General features: G+C 36.6%; 1 protein-coding gene across 12 annotated transcripts in view; it reads right to left on the bottom strand.

The window, feature by feature from the left end:
* Positions 1-365: 365 nt before the first annotated feature.
* The window catches only part of YAP1 (Yes1 associated transcriptional regulator), a 108,010-nt gene continuing 90,734 nt past the window's right edge, over positions 366-17,641 (bottom strand). For all 12 annotated transcript variants that reach the window (XM_036859831.1, XM_036859829.1, XM_036859820.1 and 9 more), the window contains 3 exons: positions 9,509-9,639; positions 5,994-6,106; positions 366-4,131 (listed from right to left, as the gene is read on the bottom strand). In XM_036859831.1, the coding sequence (XP_036715726.1) occupies positions 3,893-4,131; positions 5,994-6,106; positions 9,509-9,639 (483 nt within the window). In that variant the 3' untranslated portion in view covers positions 366-3,892. The remainder of the gene's footprint in view (positions 4,132-5,993; positions 6,107-9,508; positions 9,640-17,641) is intronic.

Consider the following 17,641-nt stretch of genomic DNA (forward strand, 5'->3'; position numbering starts at 1 on the left):
TATAAGTATTATATTTTGGAGATCATTAAGAGAATATTTTGGAGAAATAAAACCAAAGGCTATTTTGAAGGAAACAGCAGTTTCTTCTGTGCTGTTACATGAAGTAAAATCATTTAAGAATGAAGCTGATACAATTCAGCTTACACACTATTATTGATGAGGATGGTCTACAGGAAGAGTACAGAACATAAAGTTCAAAGAATTATATCCATACTACAAAAGTTCCAAATGCCAAACCAACCTTAAGTTTAATCTGTCTACCGGTTACCACTGCAATCACCTTTTATTACTAGTACTTGTTCTATTGGAAGACCATTAAGAAGCCAAAAAAGTTTTAAATATATTAATCGTTAAAAACAACAAAGAACAGTTTAAAGAAAGAATATATTTGAACCATATAAACAAAAAGGTATTACATAAGAAAAAATAATGTAACAATTTATGTAAGTACCTAACATATGAGCATGCGCTTAACATCTAAAACAAAAAATAAAAAGGTAACATTGGTACTATATATATATATTTGACAAGTGTGCATTAAAGAATTCTCTAATATAAAACATTTAAAATGTGGAGAATACTTTTTCAAGATACAGAAAACAACTGTTAAGATAGGCACACCCACAACTCTTTAAAAACCGTGCTTATGGAAGATAAAATTGATCTGAGCATTCCTTCTTAGATGTGCAGAAGCTCTGAAATTGTAAATCATTTGATATTGCCTCCCACTTTTGCACTGTTTGAATTTCAACACTGATTGGTATGAATTACACAATTAAATAGTTTTTCAGTGTTTCTGCCAAGGTTCCATATAGAATGCATCTATTTAGTATGAATACTTAAAACAGCAACATCGTTTGTATAAAAGTCACTTCCTTATATTCTTTTTATCCTTTTTTTAAAAAGGCACTATATTTAGAAAATAGTAATTATAACAAATAGTGCTCTGGAAAATCTGAAACTCCAAATCAATGTGCTCCATCAACCATAAGTAGATCTAAGAAGCACTAACTAAAAAGAACACGACTGTAAAAAGCTGATAAATTTAAAGATTATAAAATTGGTTTATTGTAAAAGCAATTCAAGAATACCCAGTTAAAATCTTATCCCAATGCCACCCAATACAACCAAGAAGCAGTTAAACACGTTACATTAGGAATAAGGACATAAAACAAGGAAGAGCACATCAAGGCTGTGATTCAAACTCAGAAAGAGAAAGGCTTAGGTCTCCTTCAGGTGAGTACAGAGGGTACGGTAAGATCAAAGCACCATGTCTGTTAGGTACCACGGTGCTGCTTCAACACTGAGGTATAACTGGGTAAATTAAAGGTGAGAGGAAATGAAGAACTCCATATTTTTGTTTTGTGGGTGTACTTAAGTGATTAAAATTTTAGGAACAACTGACTTTAATGACAGCAAGATGCAAGACAAGTCTTTATTGAAGAAAAAGAAGCTTATAAAGTTCTCTATCAAGGTTCCACTAAGTCTTCACAACTCCCCTCCCACCTTCCCACCCTCTCCCCTAATCTAAAGCTACTCTGCTGATATATAAAATGCGATCTTAATTTGTGGCTTAATGGCAAATTGTAAGCACTCCTTCCAAGTAGCTTTGATCTTCTGCACATAAAAAAGCCAACATGCTGTATCATCCATCCATAAACTCAATTATGCATTCTAGGCAGAATTTCATTATTCCTCTAAAAAAATCAATACATCTGCACAGTGGCCATTTCCCCCCAGACTTAATTCAAGATTTAATCTTTCTTCTGTTTTCTTAATAATAGCCTTAGAGTCAATTATTACGAATGATCGACCTATGAATCATTATATACAACACAGTGATTGCATTTTGAGCACTGAAATTACTTAATATAAAACTTCTTACTTCCAACTTTTGCACTCCTCTAAATTGAAGGGTCAAAATGCTTAGATTCTGTAATCAGAAAGAAAAAAAAAACCACTTGTCTTCCTAAGCTGAGGCTTTTCATAGCAGTTTTAGCCAGGAAAAGAGATTTTATGTCTTATAAACCCTTGAAAATAAGGGCTTACTCTAGAAACACTGAAAGACCCTTAATCACAGAGGTGCTAGCTGATACCACTATAATTCATAACCAAGTATTACTTCATAGCTTATACTGAAGGTTTGATTCATGCTCATTTTGTTCCTTTAAAAATACTCTTTGGAAAACATTATTACTCCTGTAGACACATACTCTAGTTATATCTCTTCCAGTAAAAATAAAAGTATAATCATGATTATCTCTATTTCTTTGCTAAATTCAACTACCAATATACATTAATCTGATCACTTTACCGGCTAACTTATGACCTTACAGTATTCTATATACTAGCCAGGGTCAATTCTCAGCATACAGAAGCAGAAGCAAGTCTTAGAAGAATGATTTTGTAGGCAATATTTCAATGTAGTCCTTAATGTGTTCATTACAAAAGAGAACTAAAGTACTAGAGTTTACTTCCAAAACTAAGGCAAAGGTAAACTTTCAAAGCTAAAGGAAGGTAAACCACTATATAAAGCTTACTTCTGTCATGTACACTATGAACCTAACTCAGTGATTTCCCATCAAGACTTAAAATTAGTCTGAGGGACTAACCAGGGGATAATAAAGCCATTTCTTGTTTGCTTCTTTCAAATTCATCAGATAATATCCATTGTGTGCCCAGAGGGCATACAGGACTCCTCTAGACACTACCCATAATAACAGCCCTTTCTAGAACACTAAACTACCACCAACATCTGCAGACTGCCCCAACCAGATTTAAACTACCTGTGAAATATAAACTACTAGTCATGTATTCTAAATGCATACATTCAAAGCTACCATTTTAAAATAAATTGGAAAGTAGGGAAAACTTAAAAAAAAAAAGAGATACATTCTGCTATCACACTATCATAAACATTATAAGTGTGTGTGTGGGTATATATAGAGAGAGCAGATTACCAAGATTTAAATAAGATGGTAAAAAAAACCAGGACATGTAGATTTACCAAAGGAACTACAATAACTGTCCCAAGCTACAAGTATAAACAGATTCACTATAATGGTAATTTGCCTAAGTTCTGAGAAACAACAACAACAACAAAAAAAAAAAAAAAAAAGAAAAAAACAAAAAAACCCCCCAAAACAATAAAAACCGCAACCAAGACAAAAAACAAACAAAGAAGAAACCAACAACAACAACAAACCACAATAAAACCCACCAAAACCTATACTAGAGTATGTGGCAATAATTAATATATTTCTATGGAAATTATCTCAAGCCTTATAAGCTCCTAAAATAAAATCAAGGTCACTATGTGACTAATGATAGCACTAGGAGGAAAAAAAACCCACTGAAAGTAAAACAGTCTTCAGCCTTGGTTTCAGCTATCTCTTCAAATCAGCGTAAGTACTTAATATCAGATACAACATTTTTGGCTTGTCAGACCAGTAAGTCATGTTTTTCCACTGGCCAAAGGCAGCTGAAGAAACAATTGCTTGAACAAACTAAATGCTGTGACGTGAAGCATTTGACTTCCAAGTCTGAGTATTTAGTTAAAATGATTGGTGAACGTCTAACTGGGCAAAAGGAATGGCATCCATCATCCAAACAGGCTCACTTCCCCCAGCCCCCAAAACAAACAGTAGTTATAATAGCAAAAGAAACAAAAAAAGTTTTTTTTGATTCTTTAGAGCCAAATATGGAAGAGGTCAGCAATATATTAACAGCAGCAATGGACAAGGAAGAGCAAAATAGTGGATGAAAGAATCTTGCTGGACGTTTGTTCATCTTTTTCTGTATTAGCCAGAAGATCACAACCGGCTTATTTGGAAATTTCAGGTATATCTCCTTAGATCCTTCACAGATTTAGAATTCAGTCTACCTGAGGGCTCTATAACCATGTAAGAAAGCTTTCTTTATCTAGCTTGGTGGCGGCCAAAACAGACTCCATGTCATTAAGGATGTCAGAACTCAAAGCTTCTTGTAGGCTTGGCATCAACTCCTCTCCTTCTATGTTCATTCCATCTCCTTCCAGTGTTCCAAGGTCCACATTTGTCCCAGGAATGGCTTCAAGATAGTCTGGGAAACGGTTCTGCTGTGAGGGTAGGGTGCTTTGGTTGATAGTGTCACCTAGATGGAACAGGAAGAGAGAAAGAGAATAGGTCCTTTCTGAAAAGCTAACATCAGAGCCATATCATGTGAGTATACATAAATGCACAGGGAAAGAAACGCATTCCTGACCGACCTCCTCCACTGGCCCACAGTTTACTTAAGGTCAAACAACCCACAGATAGCAAAGTAACAACGCAAGTTTCCTTTTGCTTCAAAATTGTTCAGATATTGAACAAGCTTGATTGCTTACTACTATGTGCTGAGCAGTGAAGGGGGTCCTGAAAAAAAATTACTTGAAAAATTATATACAGCAAGAGAGAAAGAACAAGTATGACATAACAGCATCACTACTTGACTCTCTTCCAGGTATGCACCACCATAATAAGATAAAATATAAAAATGAATGGTATAGACCTGTCTTTCTCTGAAGTACACACTGGGGAACAGAATAAAAGAACTGCACGAAACTCTATTCCACCCTTGGCAGACTCACATTCACAACAGTAAAAACAAGCCTCCCAAAAAGTCCCTGGATAGATAAGTCTTCCTAGTTTTGCTTCTAGGTTTCCCAAACTTACCTTGCCAAGAAACCTTTTTGCCCATGACAATGTTAACATTCCTTAACATTTCAATGGAACATGCTTTCAGAAAAACTAATATAAACCATTAAGTGTTAAAAAGGTTTAGAGAGAAGAGAGAAATGGGGGGACAGAGGTGTCAGGAAAGGTGTTATGAATGAGATGGGTCTGAAGTGACTCCTGTGGATGATTTAAGATTTAGATGAAGAGAGCTGTGGATTCCCAGAAGCATCAAAGCCACGAGCTGGATGAGCACAGGTACAGAAGACTTGCCAAACACTTTTAGAAGCTGCCAGCTAAAGAACTAGCTAGCCGGAGAACTGCTTCACTTCCCCGCCAATTCGTGCCCTCTGATAGCTGCCAAGTCCAGGGTCACCGGGTAAGCTACAGGAAAAAGGGTTCTATAATTACCCCTGTGAGGCAGGTATTTCTTAGCTTCTGCAAGATCCCTGCAACTATTCTAATAATAAAGTAGGTAAGCCCCACCACCTAGCCTTTCCTACCTGGCTTCCTGAGTCCCATACCACCTAAATTGGACCAAAGACCCTCACAAAAAAGAGGGACGCAGACAATGAATCACATATAGAGACATATGAATCACATATAGAGATCTTCTCCAAAATTAAGAACACAAATCCAGGGGCTTCCCTGGTGGCACAGTGGTTAAGAATCCGCCTGACAATGCAGGGGACACGGGTTCGAGCCCTGGTTCGGGAAGATCCCACATGCCGTGGAGCAACTAAGCCCGTGCACCACAACTACTGAGCCTGCGCTCTAGAGCCTGCGAGCCACAACTACTGAAGCCCGTGTTCCGCAACAAGAGAAGCCACCACAATGAGAAGCCTGCGCACTGCAACGAAGAGTAGCCCCCGCTCGCTGCAACTAGAGAAAGCCCGCGAGCAGCAACAAAGATCCAACGTAGCCAAAAAAACAAACAAACAAAAATTTATTAAAAAAAACAGAAAAAAGAATACAAATCCATATAACAGAGACTTCTAATAGGGTCCTCAACTGCTTTGTCAATTAACTCAATGCTTTAAATGCTAAAATATAAAATAAGTCATGTCAAATAGAGCTGAGATATTCATGACATTTAAAAACTGGGAAAACTTAAATTACAAGATGCCAAAAAAACAAACAAAAAAAACCCACAAAGCAAACTCAATTTGAATTGAAGTTTACAGGATCTTAATTGGTTTTCTTCTGAATAATCTTTGCTCACAATAGTTTAATTAGACCTGGTAATACAATGACTATTTCTGACTGAAAGCTAGATTACCAAGAGGAATAAAGAATACCAACCTGTATCCATTTCATCAACACTGTTCAAGAAGTCGTCTGGGGTCCGAGGGACACTGTAGCTGCTCATGCTTAGTCCGCTGTCTGTGCTCTCATCTCGAGAGTGATAGGTGCCACTACAAAGAATGAGAGTTAAAGAGCAACACAAAAAATTTAAGAAATGATTTCAAGGTAAAAATATAAACACCTGCTGAGTACCAACATGATTCTCAAAGAGGATTAGTGAAAATTCTTGCCCTGCAGCATCTGAAACAAGCACCCTCCTTCAGGGCCCATACAAAGCTCTTTTGCTATGAGGTGAAACAGACAAGTTAATCCTAATCGAAACTGGCAACTTTAGGGGGCCAAAACTTCTCCTAAGGTTCTGGGCTTGGTGGCAATAAGGGAAAAGAAAGATATTTCCAGTTTTCCTAGGTGACAGAAAATTCTCTGTGTAGATATTCTCTAGTATCATTTGAATCTAGGGGCTCCACATGGCTCATTTGTTACAAGGTCTCAATTCCCCAAGTGGCGGTGGTCACAGGCATAGGTCAAAACACAACCTCCAGGTGGGTGGTGAGACAGGTCTGCACTAGATTCATGCTAAATTCCTAGCTCTCATGCAGAGAGTTTAAGCCAGAAAAATCAAACCAAAATAAAGAACCAGAATTTCTTTTTGGACTGGGCCAAAACAGATGAGTCACTGCCGATAAGAACTGAACTCCCTAGCTTGATCTCCTTGTTTCTGTTTGGGAAAGGCGGGGAGCCACAAACAAACACCTTAGCATGAGATAGGAGTCCTGAGAGTTCCAGTTGAAGGGAAGATTAAAAACAAAAAACAAAAAAACTACAAGGCACATACCTTGAGAAAAACAGAAAAATATGAGCCAAGACAGATTTTTACTTTAGGCTAAATGAAAAGTATCACAGATTTACATACAAGTATGGTAAATATCCTTAGACTATTACTTTCATAAATACGACACTCTCCTAATCTCCAGACACCAGGTGGCATCGCCTGTAAAATTGGGGGCTCTACTAATTCTAGAAAATCTTATGGCAAAGTGTGAAATAAAGGCAATTGTTCTTAATGGTCTCTGAGTACAGTGCAAACTCTAACTTTCCCCACAGCTTGGACACTTAAACAGCTGTTTAGCTTACACAAAAGTTAAACAAAAAATAACTAAGCTTTAAGAACAAGCTTTAACAGTTGCTCAAGGTCGAAAGCTCAGCCCCCTAAATTTCTTTCCTAAATTACTCAATGCACTTGCCTTGTTCTCCCTCCCCTTCACTCTGTATATTGCAACCACTAGTTTAATGCTTCTGTCAGATTTTGGCAAGATTCAAAAGCCTCACACAGATCCAAGAAAACACACATTTGCCTCTGAGACCATTTGTATACAATGCAGCTACTTTGGAGAAGGTCTCAGGATGTGGTTTGTTTTTATTTTGCCTGTCTTGATCTGGGACAAGGGCCTGGTCCTAGTCATCACTCTATTCCCACTGCTAAGCACGGAGCACATATCGAGACACTCAAGACTCTGTTACAGAATAGCTGAATTTACACAGTTGTTCAGAGTTCTTTCCAAGCCTCAGGGGAAGCACATGGGCACTCCTGAGGACAGAGTTCACAAGGCCATTTCCCTGATTAGGAACTGCTCCCTGCAGCCCCCCACCTCCCTTCAATAAACATTCACTGAGCATCTGCTACTACGCGATAGGGATTAGACTAGTCTGAGGATACAGAGGTTAACGACAACAAAAATCTACAACTGATGCTTTCTGAGAGGCTCACAACTTCAGGGAGGGAGGTGAACAAACCCATTAATGAATCATATACAAGGGCTACGTGAGCAAAGTGCTTTCAGAACAAAGAGGAGTAAGCTTGAAAAGTACAGGGGAAAGGTTTCATGGAAGGGGACGTGGGAGCTGGCCTTGAAAGAGCTCGGAGTAAAAGGGAGAGATGAGGGGATGTTCCACCACTACTAAGAGTCAACTCCATGGCAAGTTAGGGGAACAAGTGTTTAGAGCTTAAGGAATATGTATAAATCGAATAATGGGCAGTGGGGAAACCATCAAGAGTTTCTGAAAAGAAAAATGTTATAGTCAGATGTGTGTTTTAGAAACTGGGGGTACTACAGAGAGTAGACATGGGGTTTTGCCCTGAGACTAACAACACTGGTAATGTTCCACTCTGTGATCTTTACCAGAAAATAGAATTTTAAACTGTAGCTCAGCTCTTATCAAAAGTTTTAAGAAAGAATCTGCACAAATGACTATCAGGAGGATATGCAGTCTATCCATTTTTTTCCAAATGGTCTAATTTTATCCCTGGATCAATACAAGCCTTCAATAAGATGGGTACTGCAATTATACTGATCTGAAATTTCCTTTGTGGAAAAGAAAGTTCTGTGGCTATGACCTTTCCTAATTAACCTCAGTTTAAGCTTAGAACTACAGTCTTATATAAATACACTCAATTTTTGGCAGAACTTTAAACTGCATATGTCAGAAGAGTAAATACAAACTTAAATACATTTTAGATGGCCTTTGAAACCAAACTTACCAATTAGGGCACCAGCACTAACCTTAAGACAGAGCAAATGACAGAAAATTCTATTGTACTAAATATTTTGGTATGACAAGGTATTTTGTTTTTCTTAGGATCAGGATGTTTTCAATTCAATTGGTGAGAATGGAAAGGGTAGCATTATAGCCTTCTTAAACAAAAATACCTCTAAATGTTTTTAAAAGTACACTGTTTAAAATTGGTTAAAAAAAAAACAAAAGCAAAGACCAGAAAGCATTTGTTCCTTATTTTAAAAAGCTCAAACTCCATAAATATTTGACAATCTAGAAGAAAGAATTGTAGTCAAATCTTAATTTTAAACGGCCTTCTAGGCAAAGAATATGTTCTGTCTCCGCTTGCAGTTTTCAACATAGCCCTACATATAATAACATCTTTGCAATATGCCTGAAGTCCAAGATTTGTGGTAACTCACTAAAAATCATCCTTAAACTATGTTACTTTCAATACTCTTTAATATTAATACATTATTTGAAAGAGGCACAACCTTCCTTTTTATCTCCTTGACCTACAGCCCTTAAGAACATGAGGCCTTACAGCGCTCCTGCAGTGAAACCTCTCAGGCTGAACACTTACGTGGAAAATGCCTTCTAATGATCCTTACGATGCAGCCCTAAGTAGCTTTAAGATGCAGTTCATTTGCTTTTATAGAAAGGCATTCACATGTTCCTTCATGATTCTGCAAGTAACTGTTTTTCAACAGTATAGGCACAAGCAAACACATGACTGTGAATAAGTATCCCCTCTACAAGTCTCAACAACTCATTTCCTCTCACATGAGCCAGCTTTCAATCCTCAAGTTTTACTGTACTAGCCATTTATGGAGAGATTCATTTACAGCTATGGTTTTTGGCCCACAAAGATGTTCAAACAGCTTATTACAAGTACTAAGGAGAATCACCTTAAAACTATGATCTTTTTCAGATGTTGGCCAGTAGCAACTCTTACCAACCTGTTAAGAAAGGGATCTGAGCTATTGGTCGTCATTGTTCTCAATTCCTGAGACATCCCAGGAGAAGATACTGGATTTTGAGTCCCACCATCCTGCTCCAGTGTTGGTAACTGGCTACGGAGAGCTAATTCCTAGAAAAAAATCAACACAAATAAACAGAATCAATCTATTGATTAACAAATTTATCGTTAGGTTTAAAGTAATAAACTTGTACATATAAAGCTGAAGTATTAACATCTAAAAGTTAATGAGTTTCCCAATCAGAAGGACCAGGTTCTTCTATCCATTTCAAGTGATTAAACATTAAATTATATAAACTGAAAGTTTAATTAGTCTTATTAACCCCAAAACATATATACTTAACTACTTAGCTTCCTTTTGGTATTTTCCTTTTCTGGCAGACACTCCTAAATCCCTCCTTTGGGGAAGGATGGCAAGTCTGATCTTTAAAAAAAGAATTCTTCTTAAAGCTTATTTTTACTCAACAACCCTCATATGGTTTTATATGTTTGGCACCAGTAATAAAAATAAAGTCAAAAGAACAAAATTTGGTGATTTACCAAGACACCAACACTCCTCACTGCCCTCCGGCACTGTTTTACACTTTGGTATCAAGTAACTCATTCTGACTTCAGGTTTTTCAATCTTGAGCTATCTTCTGGGGCATCCAACAATTTCTCAGCAAGATTCTACCTGGAAACTGAGCAAAAGCTATGGGCCATTACTACCCTGATCGTTTCAGAAGGCCTGCCTCAACGTGCTTCCAAACATTCCAGGCCTCAGCTTTATATTTGCCTGGGGCTTCAAGGCTAGTTCACCTCACTCTGGCCAACTCTTACACCTTCATTACCACCCGGTTCTTTTCCTCACCTTTTCATCTGTTCGCTCCCTGCCCTGAGGATTTCCACTGTGCCTCTCAAGCTCTCATAAACTCAACTCTGCTGGAGCATCATTTTTCTCTCCCTCGACATCTTTGGTTTGACCTGAACTATGGCTTTTTATCACAAAGGATACTACCTCACCCCCTGCAGCCTTCCTGAGCCAAGCCTGCTTGCTGAGGCACACACCATCTCCAGCACCCTCACTCTCAGTCACCACTGGGTCCAGAAGCAGTGGAGATATTCTCTGAGCTCTGCACCACCACTTCTAGACTATGCAACAACCACTTCTTTTTACTCAGGTTTCTGCCTTCTAGATAACCCACGCTTTAAATGGGTTTCTTAACCGGAGGATCATGACAGAATGCAGAGGGTCTGTGAACTTGGATGGAGAAAAAAAATTACATCTTTATTTTCATTAACCTATAACTAAAATCTAGCATTTTCTTCAATTATAAATATAGGCAACAAACAGTAGTATTTACTATACCTTTGACTTTTCAGCTTTTCATCAATAGAAAACATTTTCATATCATGCTCTAGTTGTTGCAAATATATTAAAATACCATTTATGTTCATTACTATTTCAATATTATATTAATTTTAAGACATGCCACTATATCTTATTACTTATACATTATGTAGATGATTCACTCAACATGAGTTCCTTGAATTTCTGCATTCCGATGATCTTCATCCCTACCTACCTCAATCACCCACTTGTACAGCCAAGACCTTGCTATTCAAAACCAAACCTACCTCTACAATCTTTACTCATGTCTGGGACAATAATCATTGTTTCACTTCATTGCAAATGCATCTATCACCCGGGAACTGTCAACATCCATGCACAAAATCTATACAGTAATCTAACGTTGAAATTCCTGGCTCTCTAAATTGCAATGATATTGACCACTTTACCATTGTATTTCAGTCATTAACTTCCTCGGTCACACCCTGAACTGGTTTAGAAACTTCTTCCCCAGAAATCTTACATGTACTCATCCCGCTTTCTGGAACCATATTTTTTTCTTTCCACCCAGTTTCTTCTGCCTCCTACTATTCCAATCTATTGGCTCTCCTTCCCTACAAGTTAAATGCAGGGCTGATCATTTTAAATACACATGATTACCTTTCAGATTCCTGATACACACATAATTTTATTTCAACACAGCAAATTCCAACCATGAATCAATATTAAAAATGTGCTTGCTTCATTTCTATACTGAGACTGCTAAGAAATGCTAGAGAAAAATCATACAACTATCCAGACTGTTATAAATTAATAGTCTTTGGCCTTGGCTGGGCCCTTCTTAGTACCACTCATTGTTTTTTGTTTTTTTCTTGGGTCCTTGGTTACTTTTTTCTCACATTCTCATGATTACTACTCCAAATCTGGCACACTCTCTCAAGCCCCGTTCACTTAAGTGCTTTTCCTTTTTCAAGCTCTCTCCCATTTAAATAAGAACACTGAGGTCATCAGGCACAATCTGTGGTTTTCTGGATCCTCCTGTCATCTCTTCCTGCTCCCCCAAAGCCATCTTCATTCATCACCTTTATAACTTTTCTTCCAGTCTCAGAAAATGGATTCCCTCCTGCTGTCTCCTGTTCTAGGCCAACCCACATTCCTAGCAGCTTCTGGGGATCCATTTTACTTGTTTTCTCTATCTTTGATGCACCCCTTGCCCCCATTTTCACCTTACAAAGTGAGAAGTGACTTTAAAACAAAGTGCACTCTCTGCAGGTCTGTAATATGAAATGTTTTCTCTTGGTACCATGTCCTTCCATATACTCTTGACCAGAACACTTTTCTTTCTTATTATTTAAGACACAGTTACCTTCTCTAGGTAATTCTCCAGAATGATCCCATCTCCATCTTTGGATTGGATTAGATTAGACAGATAGACAATATGTCTTTCACACCCTGAGCATATGTATGTAACATGAGCTTAGCACTTATCACATGGTATTGTAATTATTTCTTCTCTGTCCCTTAAGGGCACAAAATGAATAAATGAATGACCATTTTGGAGCATAAAACAAGAGCTTCTAAATACTTTGAAGAATTTATGTTGCTATTTAAATATAAGGATGTTAAAAGTAATAAATTTTATTTTACTTTTAAAATATTTATTTATTTATTTATTTGGTTGGTTGGTTGGTTGGTTGCGCTGGGTCTTAGTTGCAGCATGTGTGTGGGATCTAGATCCCTGACCAGGGATCGAACTCAGGCCCCCTGCATTGGGAGCACGGAGTCCTATCCACTGCGCCATCAAGGAAGTCCCAAAAGCAATAAATTTTAAAGTGAATAAAATTATAGGCTCTGGATGAGGCTGATGCCTAGGGAAGGCATGCTCATATTTCTGTGTACCTAGTTTTGAAGTCCTTGCAGCACAAAGCGAATAAATCATTACTGAAATAACTTAATAAATTGGCTATAATTTTCATATTGTTTTTACAACTTTTATTTTATCCTTTTTGATGGTTTCCACTTGTTCAAGGTTTTATGAAGTTAAAGCTAATTGTTATGTGCAAAATCTCCATGTTCTCGCTACTTTGAATTCTGCCACATTGCTTGTTTGAAGCTATCAGATTTTTACTTTTTGCTGCCTTTAACAACTGAATTTCTACTGTCAGCAGACACTGAAGAACCAACTATCCACATTTACAAAGAAAGGTAATTTAGAGATGTGAATAAGAAGGCCCATCTTTACAAGTTGCCTAAGAAGATATCCAACCCCCTGAAAGGCTATGGAAATACTTCTCATCAAATCTATATTTGAGCCAGGACTAAGAGTAACTAACCTAGGGATTCATGTAAACTGAACTTGAAAGGAACAAGGGGAAAAAAATGCCACTTTATTTACTGGTGGTGGTGGTAGGACGGTGTTAGCATTATCAACCAAATAGTGAAGAATATGGCATGAAAACAAATGTAATGTGATAAGGCCAATGATATAAATAACTTATACATAGATTATAGAACCCATATACCAGGTATGGATATTCAGCTCAGGTTTGAAACTTCTAGTTACAGGAAAAACAAACAAACAAAACCCCAAAACCAACCAACCAGGGTTGATTAGAAGTAATTTTTGAAGTATTATTGAGGTATAATTGATATATAATAACTTGCACATACATCATCCAAAAATGGGTATATTCTTACATAGCTCAGTATTTGCTAGAAACAAAATTACTTTAACTAAACTTGACTACTTGGTAGCCCCCTCCCCAAGGCATTCTTTCTTTCTTTCTTTCTTCTTTCTTCCTTTCTTCCTTCCTCCCTCCCTTCCTTCCTTCTTTCCTTCCTACCTTCCTCCCTCTCTTTCCTTTCCTTCTTTCCTTCCTTTCTTTCTTTTTCTTATTAGTCATCCATTTTATACACATCAGTGTATATATGTCAATCCCAATTAATTCTTTTGTTAATATTTTCATCTGTGAACATAATTTATTTCACTGGGTTCAATAAGGAAGATGAAACATTTTTGTTGATATTTTAAGGAAATTGTCAAAAATCGGGAAGGAAAACCATATGTATTTATGTAGGAAAACAGGCCAACTTCCCCCCCCCCAACATATATCAATAAGTTCAGAGTTCAACTGAATATAAAAACAGTAACATCCACTTCCACATAAACACACACACATGCATGCACACACACCCCCATATAGAGATGTGGAAATCTGCAGAAGTATCCTACTCCATGCTTTACCTAGTCAGACTTTGAAGGAGACTGAATGTGGAGTCAGAACTAACTGAAAGAGCTCCTCCCTAAACTGTCCTACTGCCAGTGAGGAACAGTTAAATCATGGGTTTCATAGTGAGTAAGCTTTGTAATTCCTTGTATCCTTAGCCAAGAACTGTAAATGTGAAAGTGAACATACTGCATAAAATTAATAATTTTAGAAGTAAAATATTAAAAATTTGTTTCAGAGTTGTACAGACTTTTTGCCAGTGACTTTAGAGAAAAATAACTAATATGGGTAAGTATGAAATGAAGTTAAATAATCTGAATTTTTTAATCAAAAATATTTCATATAAACTTTCTCCATTATATGCATTTAAAAATAATTCCTGTATATATCTACATGTACCTATGTAGAATAAACCCACTCTATTGCAATAAAGTAATTTTGTCAAAACACATTTTGGATGAATATGAACATCACTTTGTAATTGAGTAAATCTGGCATAGCTGTTTTAAAAATCAGCCTTGGGACATAATTGGATTGTCTACAAAAACTGATTTCAGTTGAAACACTTCATGTTGAAAGTTATGTCTATCTCTAAGGAGTTTTTTATCCTGAACAAATGTCTAATATTAGAATACTGAGCTAAAAATACAAGTTCGTTAAGCTTCTCTTTTTCCCAAAGGTAGTCAGAATAAACAGTTTGACAGACTTTCAAAAATGGAGAAGTAAGCAAGTTATAGGAAATTCAGCCAAAATTTATCATGCTTCTGTATTTCAAAGGTCAAACAGTTCTTTTAGAGTATTTGACTTTTTCTAAAGGAAGCAAATATTTTTAGCTCATTTTCTTCTGTAATAATACAAAAATGTGGTGGCTTTTCCCATTGAGCTTGTAAATCTTAGCTAATCTGGGACGCATGTGGAGTCAGAGCTATCTGCAACTATAAGTAAAACTGATGGGCCCAGCTTGGTCTGGAGGGAACTTTCCAGGATGGTTTATAAAGGAAAACATGATTTGTCTGGTTCATATAGCGGACTTTTATGGACTCAGGATGCAGCCATGAGCCATTGGTCTTTTTTGTATTTCTCTCCTCTCATTTAAATAGGAGTATCATTTCTCATAGGGTAAAAAAGATACTTTAAGATAATATATATCTGGTAGTAAAGTATTTTGGCTCCATATAAAACTGATGCTTTGGTTCACATCATTTAGAAAAATAAGGAGAAAGGCTGTAGAAGAAGTCAGTAGTCTGGAAACATTTAGAACATCTCTAGGTTATTAAATTCTTTAGAGTATCCAAGAGACATGAAAGCATATGTCTACACAAGTCAAAATTTAGAAACAAGTCAAATATCTATCAGTAGGTGAACAGATAAACAATTGTAGTATATCCCTACAATGGAATACTACTTAGCGATAAAAAGGAACGAACTATAAATACAACATGAATGAATATCAAAATAATCATGCTAAGATGAAAAAGTTATGATTCCATTTATAGAAAATTCTATAAAATTAATGTCAATTTTACTTTCTTAAAGCAATTTTATCTTCAGCAAATACTATGTAAGAGTGTTTCATTTCTGGATAACACATGGCACACAAGTGAAGGTCCCCCCTCTCCAACCTAATCAATTTATTTAAGGTAGGTAAGTTTAGCGAACTAGAAATCCAAATTTAGAAATGAAGAATAACTCTAAAATTACACATCTTTTAAACAGTTTGTCTTAGTAATTGCAGTTTATGTCAACAATTTTAAAAACAAACAAACAAAAAGCCATTTCTTCCAACTGTTCAAGATAGGTTTTGCCATACCCCATTTTCCAACACAGCTTTAAACAGTCACAGAATATTTAATTATGTTGGAAGTTATTAAAACATTTAGCCAAGGTTTAGAATGCTTTTTGTTTTTTAATATTTGTGCCATTTACCAAAGTACCTTCAACTTCAGAACAACCTTTTTGGCTAAAAAGATGTGTATCTATGATTCAAAGTCATAGAATGATTCACAGAATCATTTGAATCTATGATTTATTCAATATTAGGACTTCAAAAAGAAGAGAGATAAACTTGGAAAAGGTATTAATTGGATTCTGAAATAGCTTTTCTAGTATCTGCTAACATAAAAGAGAGTTTGGAGAGGAAAAAAAGCCAAAACTTTGCTATTATTAAATTCAGAAAAAAAAAAAACCTGTGGTGATTATTTTCACATGGCTCTGAACAGGGGTACTGTACTATTTTGCTCTATTTGACTAAAACTACGGACATCTGAATCTCTTCACCATTTCGGGCTAACAGTGTAGTACAATATCCTCAACATTAATACTGTGGGTTTTATCCATCATTAACCCAGTAACTGACCCTGGTGTGTATTTATTACTATCCATAAGGAATGGCAACTACACAATATTCATTAGTTGCAAAAAATTTATAGCTATAATTTCTATGAAGAGTAAAGCAATTATTTGCTCAGAGATAAGCTATTTATACACAGCAGTCTTGTTTCTATTTTCTGGGTCGTTTCAAGCATTCTGATGAGGGCACTTGGGGATGCGTTTTGACCTAGGCCTTATGAAGGAAATGGAGAATCTTAATCAGTAAAAGGGAAGGGGAAAAGTCAGGTACTCCTTATGGGGAAAAGCTCATGAGTGGAATCATGGCAACAAGACAGAGGAGTGCACTTGGCTGAAGGAAGGTAACTGGCTTAACCAGAACTGAAAGAGAGAAAGAAGGCTACTGACCACAGACCATAAATGAGCTAGGTTGCAGAGTTTAGGCTTGATCTCATAGGTATTAGGGAACCGCAGGTACTAAGAACCACATTCTTAAGCATAACAGAAGGTAAAAACATTCACACTCAGGGGGAACTATCTTTCCTCAAAGTGTTAGTTTCAAAAGACTTTGAAACAGAAGCTGGGATGCATTCCTAACGCACTGTCTCAAAGGTCTCCCTCCAGTCACAGAGGAGAAACTGATGTATTAGAAAGAGTTATACAGAGAAAATTGAGCATTCCATACATGCTGAATCTCATGGAGCAAAGACGATGTTTATACTTTTAAAAAGTTTCTTTTTCTGAAACCAGAAATTGCTTTAGAAACAAAAATAGTGAATAATCAAAATGAAATTTAAAAATTTAAAGCTCTATGAGGACAAGTTTTTCCAAAATTCTGCCAACAAACCCTAACAAATTAAGGCAATAATTTCCATTTTTAACTAAGAAAATATACTAACCCCTTTAAAGTTGTCTCAATTTTTCAGAATTTTGTATTAACCTCACCCATACTGACACTAGTTTACAAGACCAGAAAATCCTACTATACAGACAGGTTTTGTTAATCCTATGCAGAAGTACTTAAGGATAGCTTTTGAAACAAGTAATTTGTGAACATTCTGAAGTCTGGTACCTTCCCACAGCAAATGCGGTATATAATTACAAAACAATGCCACTGATTTCATGTTGCTTGTTAACTCATCTGCACTGATTTCTATAAGGAAAGTAAAAACAAACAACAAACAGAACCCAAACCCCCCACAACACTGAACAGGAGTGCCTTGCGCTC

This window comes from Balaenoptera musculus, chromosome 8 (genome assembly GCF_009873245.2).
Source record: "Balaenoptera musculus isolate JJ_BM4_2016_0621 chromosome 8, mBalMus1.pri.v3, whole genome shotgun sequence".
NCBI lineage: Eukaryota > Metazoa > Chordata > Mammalia > Artiodactyla > Balaenopteridae > Balaenoptera > Balaenoptera musculus.